This window comes from Cryptomeria japonica, chromosome 7 (assembly GCF_030272615.1).
Source record: "Cryptomeria japonica chromosome 7, Sugi_1.0, whole genome shotgun sequence".
Lineage (NCBI taxonomy): Eukaryota > Viridiplantae > Streptophyta > Pinopsida > Cupressales > Cupressaceae > Cryptomeria > Cryptomeria japonica.
In genome coordinates this window covers 567,564,699-567,586,535 of record NC_081411.1, presented here as the reverse complement: position 1 = coordinate 567,586,535, position 21,837 = coordinate 567,564,699, and the positions used below count along the sequence as shown (strand labels likewise).

The 21,837-nt window shown below is 37.5% G+C and overlaps 1 protein-coding gene across 1 annotated transcript in view; it reads right to left on the bottom strand.

Moving 5' to 3' along the window:
* Positions 1–958: 958 nt before the first annotated feature.
* LOC131036322 (ATP synthase subunit d, mitochondrial) overlaps positions 959–21,837 on the bottom strand; it is a 33,482-nt gene continuing 12,603 nt past the window's right edge. The window contains exons 3-5 of the mRNA XM_057968170.2: positions 16,875–16,939; positions 1,442–1,528; positions 959–1,340 (exon numbers count right to left, since the gene is read on the bottom strand). Coding sequence (XP_057824153.1) covers positions 1,239–1,340; positions 1,442–1,528; positions 16,875–16,939 — 254 coding nt within the window. The 3' untranslated portion in view covers positions 959–1,238. The remainder of the gene's footprint in view (positions 1,341–1,441; positions 1,529–16,874; positions 16,940–21,837) is intronic.

The following is a 21,837-nucleotide window of genomic DNA, read 5'->3' as shown; positions in this document are numbered from 1 at the left end:
TGTCTATTTTTTCCCTGACACCTTTTTTTTAATCAATGCCACTTTGTCGTCAACCCTTGTTTGTTTCACTATATGCGTATACTTTCATGAGGCCCTCTAATCTTTTCTATTAATGAAAATTATCATTCCCTTAAGCTTCGGAGTTGATGGAGAAGTTTACCTTTAGAACAGGGGAGACAACCTTATTACTCTGTACAGTTTTTATTATTCATCTTTTATACCAATTTTCTTAACTTCCACTCCTGTACGTTTCAGCATAATCTATTGAGCAATCTTATCAAATAAGTTTAAAGCTTGTCTGAATGGACAACACATGAAATAAATACTTCAAATCAAAAAATAAAACACCACAATTAACAAGCTAAGAACGGAATGACACCTTATGGATTCCTAGCTTTGCAAGTGTAGAAAGCTTCATAAGTTCATCCAGATTATCGAATGCTCTTACCCCATATATATTCGTTCCAACTCTTGAAACCCTAGTATCACCACTGCAATCAAGCTTTCACATTTAGCGAGCCTCCACTCAAATTAAAAACTAGACTTCACTAGAAAAATCAGACCACAATCAAACCTCGCCCACTTATAGTTGTTTGTTAGGATTTTAGCTAGCATGGCAGCCCATGGGTCTTAATTAAGTTGGTGCAGAAATTCAATGGGTGCGGAATTCTACATGTAGCTCATACCCCTTGGTAGTTGAATCTAATAAAGAAGTTTCTCCCAAATAAAGTAGAATTTACTCGATCAAGACAACATGCAATGGAAAGAAAATAACGTCGAAACATTTTGCAAGTCATGACATCTCCACATCCACATCCTCAATCTTCAAAGGGTCTTATTATTAAGCATTTGTCCTGTATTTCATATCATATTCTTCTATTGTGCAAGTTATTTCACTACATGTGGTGTTGGAACATGATATTGGCACTTGGAGGCAAAGAAACAAGGAAAAAAAAAATTGACTTGAGGACAAATTGTTAGGGCTTTTATCACTTGCAAATTTGCAAAAAACATTACGTAGTCATGAATAGAAGCAGTTTTACATGAAAGAATGTTTGCATTAGAAAATATGCTAGACCAGCATGCTCTTGAGGAAACACATATTTCAGAATTAAACTAATTAAAAGGAAAAATGCTCTCCAATATCTGGCAATTGTCTGCTGGAATTTTTCATCAGTCACAATGTTACCAGCATAACATCATTTATTGCATTTGCAGCGACAGAATTTTGCTTCTCCTCAATATCCCCAGTAATCATTTTTAATTTCTTCATCAAACTGTTTCTTGAGTTCCGGGTACTCTGCAAAGTACTCATCAGCAGTCATGGTCGTAATTTTGTTCTGTAGACACAGATTGAGTAGCCAAATTATAACAAAATTCACATAGAAGAGAAAATCCAAACCAAGAGAAGAATAATATTCAAAGCTGAGAACAAGCAGACCTTCAGTTCCCGAATCTTGGCAATTTCTTTGTCCAGCCTTTCTGACTCTTGCAATGATTTTTGTTCTGCTTCTTTAGCCTCTTTAAGCTACACTAAAAAAAGAAAAATTCAGCACACTGAATTGTACATGAGAAAAGTTATAAATCACATCCTTTAGACCAAACGTTATTTGTATGTCCTATCAAAGTGTGTTTACAAGTTTCAAAGATTATTGGCAGGACTGTACACTTCTAAATAAATTCTCTAAAGCTTTGTTTTGTTATATTGATATAAAAGTTCATGTGCTAGCTGTGATAGACAAGTATAAACAGAAATAGAGTGATTAATGTCTTATCACGAAATGAATTATGGCAAGCGCGCATGGCACCTTATTGGATAGGCATGGATCCCAAGCACTTGGCCAAGGATTACAGAATCACTCACAATATAGAGATAGAATCCATTCGTATAGGTGCAGTTTAATTAAAAAGAATAACACAGCAATCATCAAAGACTGCCCAAGAAGAAACATGTCAAAAATGATAATCAAGCAATCATGATCAGAAATATCTGTCAGCAGCATAGATTGAAACAAGAATGCCCATGCAATCAACCATTTTAATCAACAGAACATTTGATTTGAACAAAAAGACTCTGTTAAAGATGACTATATCCAAATGATGCAATGTTTAGCCTCAACAAAATGGCATAAAATTTACGAGTTCCCAAAATAATAAGAGGACCATTAATGAAAAACATCATAACCAGGAAACTCATACCACAAGCCCTTGGTAACTATTCTTGTATCTAAGATGTTTCCCTGTCTCAGAGACACATATGGGGAATCTTTACACACCAAGAAACTTCATAAACTGTTTCTGTAGATCTCCATGGACCATTCCTTGGAAATTCCTATTTAAATTTATTAAATTTCCTATAAATTACATTTTTTTTCTCAAGTGCTAATAATCGGTCAAAGAGAGTCCAAAGAACCAAAGAAAAATACCAATCAGTGTGTACTGTGTACTTTTTAAAATTTGCATTAAAAAAGAAGACTTTCTCAATAGTAGACAAGTTTCTTATCAAGTTAGATAAGTGTAATATTCCCGTGTAGACAGCAGGCAATGATTAGAAACATTAAACAATACATGTACATAAATATATATATTTTCAATACATAAATTATTTTTACCGCTTAAAATACGTTTTATTTTAACTAGTGGGAGTAATGAAAGGACGCGTCCATTCCCAAGCCACTTCCGGAATAGACGCCATGTTTAAAGGGGAATCACGTGGTTTCAAAGAGGTATAAACCCATACCCCAAGGAAACATGGAAGAGGTGACAAGGAGAGAAGGCCAAGGAGAAGCATCCAACAGGTAACTTCATTACTCAGTAATAATATTTATTCCAGTTTTCATAATTTATGATGCCTAGACAACCATGAGGACTGCCCTGGGAACACATCAGTCAGCAGACGATGTGAAAGGGCTAGGTGCTGGTTCTTCCTAGCGATGAAGGACCAGCGCCTAGTAAGCATCCCTCCCCATCGCCAGCAGGCTGGTATGTCCCCAGGCCTATCCGCTTAAATGTCGAAATGATGAAGTATGTCTTTGTGCAAGTTGTATTAAATCTGATTTCATTCCTCATATAACAGTAATGGATATAATTTAACTAGTGGCCTAGATTAATTGCTAAATCAGTTCCATGCCTAAAAAATGTCTTGCGAAATGAACTAAGCACATTTGAAATGTACAAAAGCGTAAAATGAACTTAATCTTCACGCCAGATAGGTAACCTGCAATATCAGGTTTAGCATGCTGCATTATAATACACTTTAGTGACAGATAGAAGAATAAAAATAATTCATTCATTCTCAAACACAACTAATAAGTAAAGAAAAGGAATGCTAATTAATGAGAGTCATGTTTCTGCAACTAGGCACAAATATAATGAATTAATCCCTACAAATTTATATATAATGGATAAATGTTAACCAAGTAATATAGTCATGAATCTATGTTTTCTGTATGCATTTGTTATCTTCTTGATATCCTCTGTTTGTTAGTACATTCAAGATAATGAGTGCAAGCCAGGGGTATGCTGGGCCCATCCTCAGGTGGCCCTATTAGCCCTAAGAGACGGGATGGGTCTGGATGGGTAGCCCAGCCAACCTGAAAAATCCTTAAAATCTAGAATGGGTTGTGTATGTATTTTGTGCTGCAATAATTATGCCATTGATCTAATATTACTGCTGACATATAAAATAAAATATCTAAATGTTGCAGGAAACCGTAATTTCCTTTTGTGGCCCTAAATCCAACCTTCGATGGATAGATCAGGCCCTAATTATCAGGAAGGCGAGGCAGGTACAGAAAAGGTTCATTACAGTGGTATCAGAGCCTCCTTCCTGCCACCTTGTGGAAATAGTTGATGCAACAAAGCCAAAGATCCCGTAGGGCCTTAGAAAGAGAGAAAAAAAAGGAGCCAACAACATGAGTGAACAAGCTAGTAATGAACTTAGGGCCTTCATGGAGCAAACCGCTCAAGCACTGAGGGAACAAACTGAGAGAACCATGCAGGCCTTCGTTGAACAGAATGAGAGGAATAACCAACTAGTCCTTCAGGCCCTCCAAAACATAAGCAACCATAACACCAAAGAAGCCCAATCCAATCATTCTAAAAACCACCACCCCACCCCCTCAGAGGAAACCAACTCAAGGCCCACTCGACCTTCATTCCTACCTAAGGAAGCGCCAATAAGTGATGATAACTATGACAGACCCATGGGAAATGTAGACCAAATCCTTGCAGACTACCGCGGGTTGGATCCCGAACTACGAGATCTTGTAACCTTCAAAGACTATTGTGATGCCAAACTAAAGACACTTGGTCGTAACGAAAGACATTCTCCGGCCCACAAAGAGCTTCAAAACAAGCTCAGTAAGGTGACTATCCCCAACTATGAAGGGGAAGTGTTGTGACGTATTCACACATCACCCCATTGCAAATGGGGACCCCTGCTTTTTGCTTTCTAGGGTTTGTTTTTCTGGGTTTCTAAAGTTTTGTCTGTTAGCCTTTGCTTTTCGAGTGTCGCCAGGGGGATCACTAGGATGGCAGGCTCTGCTTGAGCCGAGGTGAGTCTTTGGGGCCCCAGAATTAGGGTTTCTTTGAAAGTCTTCCTTAGGGCCTGGTTTTGCTCTTGTTGCTAATTGTGTCTTGCTTGGTGAGTGAGTATCATTCTTGAAGGTCCGAGCTAGGTCAAGTTGGTGAGTGATGAAGTCTGGAATATCATCCTAATCTTCAAATGCCCTCAAATTTGGCTAAGTTTGGAATGTCCTGATCCTGAAATTTGGCTAAGTCTGGAAAACTGAAGAATCCTCCAAAAACTAGAGTTTGCAATATAACTCCTGGAGGTCCAAAACCACTCTCAAACATCCTGGAAGTATATATGGAATATAACTTAAAGTATAAGGAAATGTCACTTATACTTAAATGTTATATTCCATAAAATGATCCTAACGAAGAGACCAAAATGTCAAATTTCGCTCCTATCCCTTCCAAAGGGTCCAAAGCAAATTTCGCTCCTAACCCTTCCAAAGGGTCCAGAGCGAAATTCTCCATAAGACATTCTACTTTGACCAAAACCTAGAACTAACGCATTCCCAAGCTTGAATGAAGGTAAAAACGCTTGTTTGAATGAAGAAATGTGAAAATGAAGTCAGGATCTTGGCCAAGCATAGGGATTTCGCTCCTGACCCTTCCAAAGGGTCCAGAGCGAAAATCCTTGAAGACCTCAAATTCTCACTTATCAAGGCCAAATTTCTAGTTCCTAAGGCATGTTTGAAGGTATTTTTGAATGTTCTAGCCTTGTCAAGATTGAAATGTGAAGGATTTTGGCCAAGATTAGGAATTTCGCTCCTGACCCTTCCAAAGGGTTCAGAGCGAAATTCTTGAAAACTCTCATTTTTCCCTTGGCTAAAGTCAGGATCTTGATGGAGATGCGTGAAGAAGGATCTATGTTTGCCTCTCAAAAAGAATTGGAGTTGAAAAGGTCAAGAATCAAGCCCAAAACATGATTTTCCCTCCTGACCCTTCCAAAGGGTTCAGAGCGAAAATCTTGGTAGCTCTCATTTCCTTTCAAATTTTGACTAAGTGTTGGTTTCTAGGGCATGTTGGGGAATGAATTGGTATGTTCTTGCCTTGAGATGGAGTTGGATGATTTTGAAGAGCAAGATTTTAGCCTAAAAAATGAATTTCGCTCCTGACCCTTCCAAAGGGTCCAGAGCGAAATTCATCATAAACTTCATTTGCTACCTTGTTTGACCTTGAAACCTTCTTCCTCAAGTGGAAAATGATCTAAGTTTGCTTCTTGAAGTGGTTTGAAGATTGAAAAGTGAGTAATCTAGCCTAGAATGAGATTTTCGCTCCTAACCCTTCCAAAGGGTCCAGAGCGAAAATCCTCTTAAAGCTCATTTCCTCCTAAGTTTCTAGAGCGAAAATCCTCTTAAAGCTCATTTCCTCCTAAGTTTGACCAAATTTTGATTTGCAGGGCATCTTGAAGGGAAGGATGGACATCTTGTGGCCTTTGGAAATGTTTGAAAGCGTTGAAATGTAAAGGATTTTGGACCAAAAGATGAATTTCGCTCCTGACCCTTCCAAAGGGTCTAGAGCGAAATTCCTAAAAACGCATATTTTTCCATCGAAGGAGGTTTAGTCCTTGGTTTTTTATGGCGTGGATGGAAGTGAGATAGCATGTCTTTGCCTCTTGAGGTTGTTTTGAATTGGAGAAATGAAGAATTTAGCCCAAAATCTTGATTTTCGCTCCTAACCCTTCCAAAGGGTCCAGAGCGAAAATCTCTCTAAGATGCATTTCCTTCCTTATTTGACTAAAATTTGATGTCCAAGGCATGATGAGAAGGAGAATGAACATGATCTTGCCTTTAAGAGTGTTTGGTAGCTATGAAACTGAAGGATTTTAGCCAAGAAAGGAAATTTCGCTCTTGACCCTTCCAAAGGGTCCAGAGCGAAATTCCTTACAAGCCTACCTGTTGACCTTTCTTAGGCTTAAAACCTTGTTCCTAGGGCGAAGAAAGGTGAGATTCTACCTTGCAATGAAGTTTCAAGTTAAAAGAATGATGATTTTTGGTCAAGAATGAGATTTTCGCTCCTGACCCTTCCAAAGGGTCCAAAGCAAATTTTCTCAAAACCTCTCTTTGCTATCAATTTTGTGCTAGATGAGTGAGGGCTAAGGTAAAATCAAGAAGGAGATGTCCACCTTCCAAAGGGTCCAGGGCGAAAATTCTTTAATCACCTTTTCTCCTTGCAAAATCAAGACAAACTTGAGTTGGATGGGAGAAGAGAGGTGTTTCCTTGCCTTGTGAGGTGAATTCAAGATGAAATGATGGATGAACATGCTAGAAAACTTGAAAATCGCTCCTAACCCTTCCAAAGGGTCCAGGGCGAAATTTTCTCAAAACCTATCTTTTCTCTCAAATTTATGCCAAGTCTAGTGCATGTCAAGATTAGAGGTGTCTTTAGGCATGTCCTTGATGGTCAATAATTATCAAGGTTGAAGGAATTGAGCTAAATGATGAAAATCACTCCTGACCCTTCCAAAGGGTCCAGGGAGAAAATTCTTCAACCACCTATTTCCCCTTGCAAAATCATGTCAAACTTGGGTTGGATGTGAGAGGAGAAGTGTTTTCTAGCCTTTTGAGGTGAATTCAACTTGAAATGATGGAGGAATAAGCCTAAATTAAGAATTCGCTCCTGACCCTTCCAAAGGGTCCAGAGCGAATTTTCTCTAAAACCATCCTTTTCTCCAAATTTTGTGCTAAGTCAAGCCTGGACTAGGGTGAGAGAAGCTATTTGGAATGCCTTGGAAAGATGTTTGATCACCAAAGATGCAAATTTTGAGCTAAAATTGGAATTTCACTCCTGACCCTTCCAAAGGGTCCAGAGCGAAATTCTGGATAGGTCATGTCCCTGGCTAGGTTTTTGAGCGAATTTGACTTTTTAGGCCTTGTGAAGATCAAACCAATGTTGCCAAGTTGGGAAGTGGATTCAATGTGAGGGAGTCCAGATGAAGTGAGGTGAAGAAAATGAAATTGGGTGTGAATAGGCAAGCAAAAAGTGAATTTCGCTCTTGACCCTCCCAAAGGGTCCAGAGCGAAATTCATCTAAATCACTATTTCCCCTTTGTGTCAAGACAAGATTTTGATTCCTAAGGCATGAAAAGACTGGAGGGAGGTTACTTAAGAATTGCAAGATGAATTGAGGTAAAGGAAGTGTAGAATGAAGCCTAAAGAAGGAATTTCGCTCCTAACCCTTCCAGAGGGTCCAAGGCGAAATTCCCATTATCACCTAATTTGCCCATGTGAGAAACTAAAAGGATGGATCCCTAGACTTTGTTGGACTAAAACAAGCATATGCTCACCTTCAAGAGGATTTTGAATTCAAAAAATGGAATAATTGAGGCCTAACCAAGAAAATTCGCTCCTGACCCTTCCGAAGGGTCCACGGCAAAATCTTTTGAAACTACTATTTTTCACCTTGTTTGGCCCAAGCGAGGAGCTGGTTGTGAGGTAACGTTGAAAAGAGGTCCAAGTTGGCCAGGAATGCAAATTTCGCTCCTGACCCTTCCAGAGGGTCCAGGGCGAAATTCTTATAGGGCCTGTCCCTGGGGAAAATCTTGAGCAAGCTTCATTTTTATGTCTTCTTGTTGATGATTTAAGGTATAAAATGCTATGTTAGAATAAATATATTATGTGTCCTTAATCATCTTATGGTTTGTATTGCAGATGAAAGAAGACCAGGCCAGATCAAGGACAACCTCCACAAGACCAAGCCAAGACAAGGACGACCTTCTCCAGTCCAACATCAACAAGGACGACCTTCTCCAGTCTAGCATCATCAGGGACGACATCTTCCAATCCAGCATTCCAAGGAAAGGTACACCATCCATCCTGCACATCAAAGACAAAGGAGGTTAGAGCAAGGGTCCGTTGGAGAAGCAGACAGTTTCAGAAGAGTTAACTAAAGTTAGCTTCTCAGCATCATCAAATTGAATATCTACCAAGTTGCAAGTGTCAAACAAGGTGGCATCCCAGTCATCACTCCTCCAATCGGATTGGTCCACCTCAGCATGTCCAGATTCAATGTACCTGACTCATCAAAGATGGCACTAACTTCGATGTACCTACCTCGGTTATCCATTGGTCGAATATTCCAAAGAAGACATGTGTCCAAATAATGCAATTATTTCATTGGCCAGAATTGAGTTGGTTGTAACAAACCCTAATTAGGGTTTTCATTGTAAAATCTCGGTCATTGATCTCAAATTGATCTGAGTCATTGAATTGTATTGAGAGCGCTATATAAGCCCTGGCTCCTCATTTTGTAAAGGCTAATAGTTAGTGAATAGTTAGTCAGGAGTTAGAAGGTGAATAGTTAGAAATAGTGAATAAGTCAGTTAATAGTATAGCAGTTAGAGTAGAATAGAAAGAGAAGGCAAAGATTGTTGCCAAGATGTTGTTGTAAAAGGCTTGTAAAACTTCATTGAAGAAATGGTGAAATCTATGGGTCAATTCAACAATTTGCATGGTCTCTATACTTGTCAGATTTGATTTCATGTTATTTGATGAGTGGAAGAAATGTGTTTGATTGATGGTGAAATTTGTATATCCATACTACTAACAGTTTGTTGATTGCAGACTTGCCTTGTGTAGTCAACTGGAATCATTCAGCTTAAGCTTAACTTCAATTGTCGCTTCTTCACTGATATGCATCAGCCTGATGGTGTCTATGCCTGTAGCGATGATCTGAACATCATAAAGCTTTCCTCTGAAGATCGCACTAATCTTGTGGAGATGGTCTTGGGATGTCAAAACAAGACTTACTTAGAATTTCATCAAAGATCAATCATTGCTCCTACATTCTTAGTGTCAGAATTAGATCCTTCCCTTGCCCTCATCCTTTTTCCTTTTTTTCAAAAAATCTAGGCTAGTGAAATCCTGTGTTCCAGCAATATTCAAAGCAAATCAGACGTTTAGTCATCAAGTGTAAGTCCCCTTGTGATTCCAGCAAAATCACATCATTCCACAAAGAGCTTATCCACGAGTAGAGAACCTACATATAAGAACCTTGGAGTTGCCTCGACTGATCCTTCGGCGAAATCTTTAGCAGTCGGGAAACTTTGCTCAAGAGAGGATAAGGTACCTTTAGGTATTTTATTTTGTGTTTGGTCGTGTACAAAATACACATCAACGGGAAGGAAAGGTATCGGCTAGGTCATGGGTCCAAAAATTGGATACCTATTTATCCCTCAACCCCATGACTCAATCCAATGCCATTACATTTGCTATACTTCATCTATCAGGAGTTGCCCATGAGTGGTGGCACTATGGCCTCATCACTCAAGGACATCAACTTATAAACACATATGAGTTCACCCAAAAGCTCATAAAAATATTTGACCAAAAGCATCCTGAGTGGTACTTTCGAGAGCTCACCCAACTAAGGGAGCAGGGGACTATTGAAAACTGTCACAAAATTCCAAAAATTAGCAATGATGGTACCGGGTCTAACACAAGAAAGGCTTACTTACTTATTCATAGAAGGCCTGAGGGGATCAATCAAAAGCATAGTAAGTGCCCATGAACCCCAAACATTAGATGAGGCTATACAAAAAGCTATGAAATTTGAAGAAAGCTCACCCGAGGACAAGACCAAGCCCTTTGGCAACTCCTCCAAACCTCCACCCAAGGACAATAAACACAATCAAGAAGGGATTGTAAGGTCTTACACCTATTGCAAGGGAAAGAGAGCAAAGGGACATATGTGTTCAGCCTTGGAGGACTTTAAAAAGAATTACTTTGTTTCACATGCCTAAAACCCTATGAAGGAAGGAGCCATAAATGTCAAGGTCGGGCTCACAGAATAGAAGCCTCACCATATGAGGATGAGGAAGAGCCACCTAGCAAAAGGATGAGACTGGGGGAGGAAGATCAAGCCATAGTTGCCACTATCACCCATGTTGCTAAACACAACCTATTTAGAATCAAGAGTTCACTTAAAGGGAAGAAAGTAGTCACACTTGTGGACAGCGGAGCCTCCCATAACTTCATCGATGAAAGGGTTGTCAAGCAGCATAAATTACCCACACAAACTTTTAAGGGGTTTGAAGCAGCAACAGCCACAGGGGCAAGGGTCCAATGCACTAAGTTGGTACCTAAGTTGGAGTTCATAATAGGTAGCCATCCGGTAAGGGAAGATCTCTATGTGGTACCATTGGACACAGATATCATATTGGGGACTCCATGGATTTATTCACTGGGATGTTTCATGTTTGATCTCCCAAACCAAATAATCAGATTTCAGTATGAAGGGAAGGAAGTTACTCTCAAGGGTTTACCTGATGGTAGCCCTAAAGTGGTTTCTTGTAAGAAATTGGAGCAAATTTTTAGAAAGGGACGAAGAGAATGGGTGGCCCAATGCATGATACTAGATAAGAGCAATACTCGTGAGAAATCCATGCATATGGACATCAAACCCATCATGGAGAAATATAAAGGGGTGTTTGGGGAAATTCCCCAAGGTTTGCCTCCCAAACGGGGGTTTGAACACACTATAGAATTGGAAGAGGGGGCAAAACCAGTCATCACTACCCCTTATCGCCACCCTCACAAATATAAGGAAGATCCAACCTAGTTCCAGCCCTCTAGAATGGGTTGTGCATGTATTTTGTGCTGCAATAATTATGCCATTGATCTAATATTACTGCTGACATATAAAATAAAATATCTAAATGTTGCAAGAAACCGTAATTTCCTTTTGTGGCCCTAAATCCAACCTTCGGTGGATAGATCAGGCCCTAATTATCAGGAAGGCGAGGCAGGTACAGCAAAGGTTCATTACAATAAGGTTTTTAATAAGGACATGAACAAACTAAGAAGGTTTAAGATATCCATGCAGACAGAAGCTCTATGAATGGATAGTAAGGTGTGTGCAATGCTAGTATCATGTGCTAGAGGCCATACATTTAACCGTGACATTGGACTTATTCAATTAACTTGTGAAAATGATTTTGTAAGTATATATTAAGTTTGTTATATTTTGTCACACTCCAACTGTCCCTGTAACCACTTTTCTAGTTTCCTACACTGCACAGAACAGTCTTCTCACTATATTTACAGGAATTAGAGACACACTCTTGTTCATGGGTTAATGGGCAAGGTAACAAATTACAGAAAATCGAAATGGCAGGCTCCTAGGGAATGGATGAAATTGAACTTGGATGTTACAGCAGAAGACAATCCAGGATTGGGTCTGGTTTTGTCGTTAGAAATACTTTTATATTTGGTGTCTTTATACATCTTGATTTGAAAACATATAATGAGGCTGAGTGAGGTTTTGCTAGCAAATTTAAAAGCACCATATGTGGAAGGATACCACATATTAGAAGTTGAAGAGGACTCCAAATCAGTTATAGAACAAGTAAACAGAAAAAAAAATGCCCTAATTGGCATATGAGCTTGTTTCCAGAAGAAGTTGCTTTTCAGAATAAAAATTTTGATCACATTTCATAAGCTCATTGTTATATAGATAAAAATGAGGTGGCATGTGAGATTAAATAGTTGGTCTGGAAATTGCCTTATGTGGAGATAAGCATAGGACAGTGTATTCCTGCTTTGCATGCTTCTGTACACTTCTATAATATTATCTAAGGTGATGCAATTATGTCAGGCTTTCCAAGATCTTATATGGCGGTGATTTTTGGTGTGAATGGCATATGGTGGCTTGGCATAGCTCCTCTCTGGTGTATTGTTTTGCTTGTAGGGTGTTGCGGTACAGGATAATGGCTCATAAGGGAACACGAAGAGATCAGTTTTGTTGTCATAGTGTAATGTCCCCTTTTTGGACTGTCCTGTAACTTGCCCTGATTTTTCACAAATTTCATATGAAGAGAACATAATAAATTTTAAAGATGCAGTCCTTATCTAAAGAAAAGATAAATTAAACCTGTTTTAGGGTCTGTAATCAAGTTAGGTAGCAATACATGTATAAACAATGCATATAATATATCCATATCAGAGATTTAAAGAAACACACTTATGCCATATAAGTCTGGATAATACTTCTATGTCTAAGACTAATCTCAAGGGCCCAAACGTAGCAAAGATGGAGATAGGTAATGATATGGTACCCTGTACGACATTCCCCTCTGTCAGGCTATCCCTCCTTCGTATGTTTGACTCGTTTGAGTATCCTTGACCCCCAATAATCAACCCACATGGGTGTGTAGGGAAGACCTTGCAATAGGGTGTCCTTGCTCAAGCCTGGGCCCAAGAGCGGATTCCCTTGTCCCTCTTGGCCCATACATCCTTGATTGCCCATGGGTGGCGTACCTAGTGAGTCTTCATCATTCCCCCTTATTGCTTCCCCTCTACATCCCAATATGTTTAATTATTGTAGGTCTGTCCATTACCAATTCATGGATATAGATATAGAGTCATTCCTTACGCAATCACCATGAATATCTATAATTATTGATACATAAACCTGTTCATTCTGTATTTGTGTTTATTAAATTATGGATATATAAATTCTGCATATTGTTCTATTATGTATCGATATTCATTGCATCATTATAAATGTCAAAATATATATGGATGACTGATATTAAAACTGTTGTATTCATTTCACATGTGCACAGAATTTCATTACATATTCATACCACTTGCTGTAGCTGCTTATTGAATAACCCGCATGTGATACTAGTGCATTCCTTCTTGAAGTCTCTTTCATCAATTGAATCTGTGTCCTCTTCTGAGTATTGGATTGATCTTTTTTATATCTCTTTTGGGAGTCGATGAGTCACACCCCCTTCCTTATGGATGTAATGAATTGTAAAGAAGTGTCCCTTGCTAACCGATGCCCCTCTTAATTAATCCTTGTTTGATTAATCCCTCCCTTCACCGTCTTAATTTATATTTTGTTATAAGGAAATTGCTGTCAATTAGGCATCAATTGTTATGTGTAATTGTTATGTCAGTTAAGACAATTTCCCAAAATGATTAAGGGTTGATCGAGTATCATGCCTGGGACATGACACAGTGTGTTTCAGTTGATCATACATGGGCATGCTAACAATGGTAAAAGCTGTCCATGAGGCCGATGGTTTGTGTGACAGTGGCAAGCACAAGTCTTGTGATTCAATAATAGGAGATTTTTTAAAGAAATTAAAGTGAGTGAAGGGAGTGTGGTAGATGTGGAGGTTCATATAGTCTTGAAGCTCTCCTATGGAATCCTCTGAGGTGCATTACAGGTGCACAGGAAGTGGATGTAATGCTTATGAATTTGAGGGGTTTAGCACTATTGGCGCTTGTGGGAGCATTCGATGTATTCTACCAAAATACCCACCTAGTAATGAAAAATATGGTGGTCTCCCAGTGTAATGGTGTGCTTGAGATAATTAGTGGGTACATGCTGCCAGTATTTGAAGATAGCAATGTAATTTGTGAACAGCATACAGCTGAGGTAATAAAGGGTTTAGTTTCATGGTTTGGAGTAGGCAGAAGGGCCACATTTTTCCCAGTAGAATTGGTTAACATTTCTAGCATGATGTTCATAATAAATCTGGTGAACGCTGGTTTGTCATCCATATGGTCTGGGTTTGTGGTGGGCAGTAACTCCCATAAAGTGCAGCTTGTAAATTGCTGTCTGGTTTTTGTTTCTGTTATAAGCTCTTTTTTTTGTTGTATCTTAAGGATGTGATAGCTTGATACAGTTAATGTGCCAGTTCACAGGCTAGTTTAACTGCTAAGTAATAGTTGTTTTTGTTAGTATATTCTGTTGTTTAGCAGGGCTGGGGCCCCTTAATAGAACCCTGATAATATAACCAAAAAAATAACATTAGAGACATAATGGCCCCTGTGCTGCTGCCCACCAATAAAGCAACAGCACTTTACCAACATTAACACAAATTCAAGTCTCAGTGCCTCTGGATGTTGAGTTTGCACTTATTGACTTTGGTCTCTCCTAATGGATACCCATCTCTTTGCTTTTATTTAGATCCAAGTGACTCCACACATTTCGTGTGTTGTGTAAAACATGTTAGTCTCTCCCAAGGGATACCTATCTCTTTGCTCTTATTTGGGTCCAAGTGACTCCACACATTTCATGTGTTGTGTAATACATTTTAGTCTTGTCAGTCCCTTTCATATTCTAATGACTTAGATGTACATATATACACACACTAAGTTCATCATTTTTTATCTCAATCCATTCCATTATTCAAAATGATTCTTTTAGACTATGAGCATCACAATATCTTGTGTCTCTTATTATTGTGTGCCCTACTTGCTTGTAGTTGCTTCTTTTGGTCTCAGCTTATGTTGCATCTGTCCCCTATACAATAATCTTGTTAATTCACAGAACTGATTTAAATAAAAACTAGCAATACCTGAGTGCAAGATTAATATGCAGAACAAGTAATTGATCTTAAACTCTGAGGTGATGATTTAAAACCAGAGGAATGACAATATTGAAACTTGTGATGTCGATCAATTATGCTAAAGGTGCTTTTCCTTAACAATCTGTTATGGCACAAAAAGGGTACAACACAATGCTATATTGCAGCACTAAAGAGAATGCCACAATTCCAAAAGTTTACAACGTAAGAGATAAATTGCAAAGCACACATACCAGTTCAAGATTAGCATTGAAAACGGAAGTTAATCAATGACCTCTTACAAATTTGAAATCAAATATCAAGCAGGCAACAATCTTTATCTTCATATTATTAAGGTTATATCAGTGAAATAAATGTTCAACTAACTGATCCACAAAGAAACTGTCTAATGGTTTCAGTCCTTACATATCTGAACATTATTGCCCGAAAGTAAACTAAAAATATGGTTAAGATAAAAAGTCTGATATGTCTGGTTGAACAAGGGAGACATTATATTCAGATGTGATACAAGCACAAAGGAACACACACCACAAAAACATCAAACAATAGTTATATGATTTAGAATCTAGGCAAATATCCCCACCACCTAAAACAGTATAAATAATATAATAAAAGCAAGTTCAAAAAGAAATTATAAAACATGTGTTTTAAGAGACAAATGAGATGTCAACTAACTAACAAACTTTCTCTTAAATTAGAGAGAAAACGGTGAGATTCAAAAATTTACTCTTCTAGACAATTCGATTGGTAATAAATAAACTGTCCAATTGTTTCAGCCATTCAATACCTGAACATTATTACCCAAAAGAAAACTTAAAAATATAGTTAAGAAAATCAGTCTGATATGTCTGGGTGAGCTAGGAAGAACTTATATTCAAATGTGATACAAACATAAAGAACAAATGCCCACAATTACATCAAACAAAAATTATGTGATTTAGAATCTAGGCATATATCCCCCCACCACCTAAAACAGCTTAAAGCCTTAAATCATATAATAAAAGCGAGTTCAAAAAGAAATTATAACATGTGTTTTACGAGACAAATGAGAGGTCAACTAACTAACCCACTTTCTCTTAAATTAGAGAGAAAACACAGATTCAAAAATTTGCTCTTGTAGACAATTCCATTAGTAATAAAGAAACTGTCCAGTTGTTTCAGCCATTCAGTACCTGAACATTATTACCCAGAAGAAAACCAAAAATATGGTTAAGAAAATCAGTCTGATATGTCTGGGTGAGCCAGGAAGAACTTATATTCAATTGTGATACAAACATAAAGAACAAACGCCGACAATTACATCAAACAAAAATTATGTGATTTAGAGTCTAGACAAACAGCCCCACATTCTAAAACAACTAAAACAATAATATAAAGCAAGTTCAAACAAAAAATAAACAACATGTGTTTTAAACTTTTAACTTTTAAGAGACAAGTGGTCAACTAGAGGGAAAATCCTGAAATTCAAATATTTGTTCTCCTGGACCAGCCCATTGGCAATAAAGAATCCTTAACATATCTAAACGTTATTGCCCAAAAGGAAACCAACAATATGTTTAAGATATCAGTCTGATATGACTAATCAAACAAAGCAAAAAAATTATATTGCAATGTGGTACAAACACCAAGGAACGCTCCATATAAGCATCAAACAAAAAATATGTGATTTAGAGTCCACACAAATAGCCCACCTTCTAGAACAGCCAAAATAATAATATAAAGCAAGTAAAAACAATGCATTTCAAAAGACAATAAGCAGTCAACTAACTAATCTTCTTTGTCTTAAACTAGAGAGAAAGCAATGAAATTCAAAACATTTCTCTCTTGGACCAGTCCACTGTTAGTTAAGAAAGAAACTGTCCATTTGCTGCAGTCCCTCACTATTAAAAACTATGCATAAACAAAATCCAATAACTACCTAGAATGTTCATCTTTTGAGACAGAAAAATGTAAAATGTATTAGTTCCATGTTTGTTCTCACCAAGGCATCGAATTTTGGCTTGTATTGTGGAGTGACTTTATCAACATATTTGGGGATTTCAATACCTGACAAGAAACACAAATAAAATTAAATGTTACACTAATTGAAACAAATTCGAGAGCATATTAAAATATGGAACATAATAATATAAAACAAGAACATAAACTACATCTCTCATTTGAATGGAATTTGTGATTTTAGGGCAAAACTAGGGCATTTACAAAGGGGGACTTTACACAATTGCACATGCAACTATGATATTTTATGAGTGGCCAATGTTATATATCTATCTACCCATCCATGAATATCATGCAACCCATCCTTAGCCAAGTTTACCTCATATTCTCCATTGACAAACTCACTTTTGTATATTGTCTCCCAAGGAGGGTTGCATGTAGCCTACGATCTCCACAGAAACAAAAGCAATCAATGATGATTATTTTTTCCAAAATGTTCTTAAAATAAGAGAATGTGTCACATGAAATGGGATGGTATGGACATAAAAAAAATGGGCAACTAAATCATCTCCCCTTCCCTATATTGCACATTCGACATTGCTACAACTATCCCTAGCCCCTCACTACTATTCTTCTCTCCTTTTGTACAAAACTCAAAACTAGCAGCCATGGATGGCATGGCAGATCCTATATACTCTACTGGCATACCCTTCAGTTTGCCTTCCATTAAAATCTATGTAACTTGGCCTTCTCAGATATGGTTACCTTTAAAGAAAATATTAACCCCATGACCTGTAAAGCGCAAAATATTTAAAAGCTTTGAATGGGCTATTTGCATGAATTGTTAAGAGGATGGAAGGGCATTCAAACTGGTTGTGTGGATGTCCCACCTTCACCTCCACCACTCCCACACCCTAATGATTCCCCAACTCCTCTTTGTTCCATTCCAACATTTTCACTGCTGTCTATGTTATTGTTTAAGTAAAAAACTAGTGCAAACACTCACAAATAAATTAATAATGCAATGTGTATAGCCGTATTTTTCTTATTTTCAAAGACAGGGCTGCAAGTTTAGGTTTAGTGTTTAGAAAGGGCTTAGTGGGACCACAAGTTTTCTTTTTTCTAAACCACAAGCTTTTTTAGTGCATATTCCATCCAGGAACATTTGTCCATCCTGAAAATGTCTGATGCAGAAAAATATTCAAGGGCATGTCTGATGCATCCTGAAAATGTTACAGGTACAGGGATGTCCAGAAAAACCCCAGGAATGCTTCCCCATGTGTAATTGATAATTATTTAATATTTACGCAATAACCATCCTATTATCTTAGAATCCATTTCACGCTGACTGTCCCATCTGCCTTATATATGTTATAGTTCTTTTGGCGAGTTAGACCAGGTACACCAAGGGCATGGCACAAACAATCTGGGTACATCTTAGACATACCAGGGCAAACCGGTCCTTGGACTGGGACCTGGACCCATTCAAACTGCATGCAGAACCCAGGGTGGGAGAATTCTGCATCTTAAATTTTTATAGAAAAGACTCAGGAAGCGAGAACCAAAGAGAAAAACCTACAAACCAAACTGCTCCAATGATCACATAGATAACATAAGTCACTGCAGAAAAGCAGGCATGAAAAGTTACGGTTTTAATCAAAAAAGTTCATAGAAGACTAGTGTCGAACTAGAAATGATCAAATAAACTCTCTTGTATTTAGGGTTAAAAGTAAAGCTTTTTGCTTATTTGTACGAAAAAGTGAACTGAAATATGTCATAGAACAAGGGGGTTGTGAAAATGTCAGACTTACAAAGAAATCTTTCTGTAGATAATCAGTTGTCAAAAACAAGCAAAAAAAGAGACAGCTTTGATCCAAAAAGCTTAACAAAGCTAATTTGTCCAACTAGAAATGATTGCTATGACCTTAACGGCAAGGTAGAAAGCAGAACTTTTGTTAATTTGTGCTACAAAAGTATACTGAAATATAGGTTGTAGGGCAAAGAGGTCATGATAACATCAGACTTAAATAGAATCTTGTCATAGAATTTCTAATGGAGTAGTTAAAAAGAATGTTGAACAAAATTACAAAGAACAGTGAGGAAGTTCTAGAGGATCTTAGGTGTTAAAAAAGAGAACTTAGCAAGTTACGAAACAGAAAAAAAATCTGTAAAACAATTTGGGAGTTAATGGAAAGTGGTATAATAGATAGAATGTGGAAGACTAGTTATTGGCCAAGTGTAGTGCCCATACTCCCTTACTCTGCCTGAGTACACACTCAAACCTACATGAGAATCTTTTATCCTCTTTTGTACTGCTTAAATTATTATTTTCTAAATGCTGAGAGTTTTGCAATGCCCCTACTAAAAACCTATGGTTTCTCACCTATAGAATTATCTGTTCTTTGTGGCAATACCTTCTAGTGATCATATACAAAAATTCAACACAATAACACAGTTCTTTGTATGTTTTGGTGGAAGTGGGTTTCTCTAGATTTACTTCTGCTCTACAGGTTATGTTGCTTTCTCTGGCAAAAAAATGCATTACACACTCTAATTGTTATTCTTGTTTGCATAATTACAGTTCCATTAACCTCTTATAGGTTATATCTGGGAATTAATATAAGAATTGACTCACTCAGAATTACACAGAAATCCATTACATTTGTTGAATTCCTTAGAATACCTTAAGATTTTATGTACAAACTTTGGATGGCATCAACATCGTGATTTTTTCTCACTAGTTTTTTCCCAAGACTGATAAAGAAAATAATTCAATCATTAGGTAACTTTTCTAAACTGTTACTAAAGGTGGAAATTTCAACGACATGACAGAACTAAGGACCTGGTGTAAGAACAGGTTGACAAATCAAATATTACAACTCAGCCTAATTCTTGTAGGATTGATGAATACAATGGCCACAAATCCAATTACAAGATGTCATGTCTATTCTGTAACCACCTATAAAGCTGGTGAAGCTGCAACGGCCCAGCAAGTTATTTACACCTATTTTCGGTTATTTAAATTTTGGGCTTAAATATTTAAACCAAACCTCCAAAAAGCATGCATTACATTAATGTTTACACAGCAGCTATAATGACTTATTGTTATGCTTAATAATAACCCTCATCCATTCTGCCCAGATTCAGCAAAGCCAGAAGTTTCTCTTATATTTGAATAAATAACAGCAAGCCCTAGTATTATGGGGGGTTCACAAGCATAATAGAAATAACAGATTTAAATATTTTGTTCTAAATTTTATATTTCTAGTATACTGTATTTACTATTTAGTATTTTGTTTTTAAAGTTTGATACTTGATCAGTTGATTGTAATTTTGATGAACATTGGATCGTGATTAAGATGATTATGAAATGAAAAATTTTGAAAATTCTTGTTCCAATGTCTATATTTGATATTTTGACATTTGTCATTTGAATACTAGACTCTAGTTATTATGTTATACATCTTTATCTTTTTAAAACTATTTTTCCAAGTACTATATGTATTGTGCTAAATTACCCGTTCGAGTTCAGGCTCGGGTTCGGATACACGAACCCGGTTTGTGGGTTGGGGTAAACAAAATTTGCCCTTTGGGTTTGTGGGTCAGGTTCATCCGTATGTGTGTGTGTGTAGATATATATATATATACATATACAAATATGTATGTATATATATATTAAAACATATTATATGCAAAAATTTAAAGAAATATTCAGAATTATAAAACTAAATACCATAGAAACAAGACTTGGACTCGGCAAGGGTGACTCGACTCGAGACTCTGGACTTGGCAAAAAAACTCAGAAAAGTGAAAAACCCAAGAAATTTAGAGATTTTTAAGGATTTAAAACTTGTTTCATGCACCCTTTATTAAATAAACCTTAAATACACAATAAAATCATCAGATAGAAGCTAATTTCATCACATACACAAGTATGCGTTAAGTATAAACTATAAACGCAAATTGTAGTTGAAGGAAATAGCAAACTTCGATATATAAATATTGTCAAATGTATACAAAACTCATGGAATATAAAATCCATGACATCAAATGTTCCACACAAATATCAAAACAATAACTACATGTACATGGCTCAACGGAACTTGCATCCCTCCTGCGAAGGCATCTAAGGTAGGTCCTAGATGATTCAGCAGCCATAGTCTCTGTCCGTGACTCCATGCCACCCTCACCAACATCAGTTCATGCTCCAACCTCCTCTGCCATGGCTATAACCTCAAGCTCTCTATTTGCTTGGTTGACCCAATCAAGGTCCTCGTCATTAAAGACAAGATCCATAGCCTTAGTGATCCACAAAAGGTGTTAGATGTGAGAAAAACCCAACAATAGAAGATAATCCATTTTTGTCATTTTTTGAGATTTAAAAAAAAAAACAATTTTTTGAGTCTAGCCGAGTCCAAGCATAAAAACTCATCGGGTCCGAGCCGAGTCTGCGAGTCTGGGCCCCTAGGACTCGTCCAAGGTCACCCGGCTCAAGACTCGCCAAGTCTTGGCGAGTCCTAGCAAGTCAAGGAACTTTGCATAAATACATTTAATAGTATGCTACTTCATCATTGCTCAATGCATGAGGAGAACCCAACAATAGAAGGGATGCTTTTAGGGACATTTTAGGGTTTTTGCATGCAAAAAAAGGTCAAAAATGTATGTTTTTGTTATGTTTTGGCGCTTAGCGCCTTTGGATACACTCAAGTTCATAATTGGGTTCAAACCTAGCGAACCCAAATGCTTGGGTATTGTTGACGTGTATTTTGTACACAATCATACACAGAATAAAATACCCAAGGGTACCTTATCCTCTCTTGAATAAAATCTCTAACTGCTGAAGATATCGCAAGAAGGATCAGTTAGGGTGACTTCAATGTTCTTTTAAGTAGGGTCTCTACGTGTGGATAAGCACAAGTGGTCGTTGTGATTGCTGTGTCATCAAGGGGCCTTACGTTTCCGAAGTAGAATTTCCTAAACTAAACGAATTCTCAAAAAAAGATCAA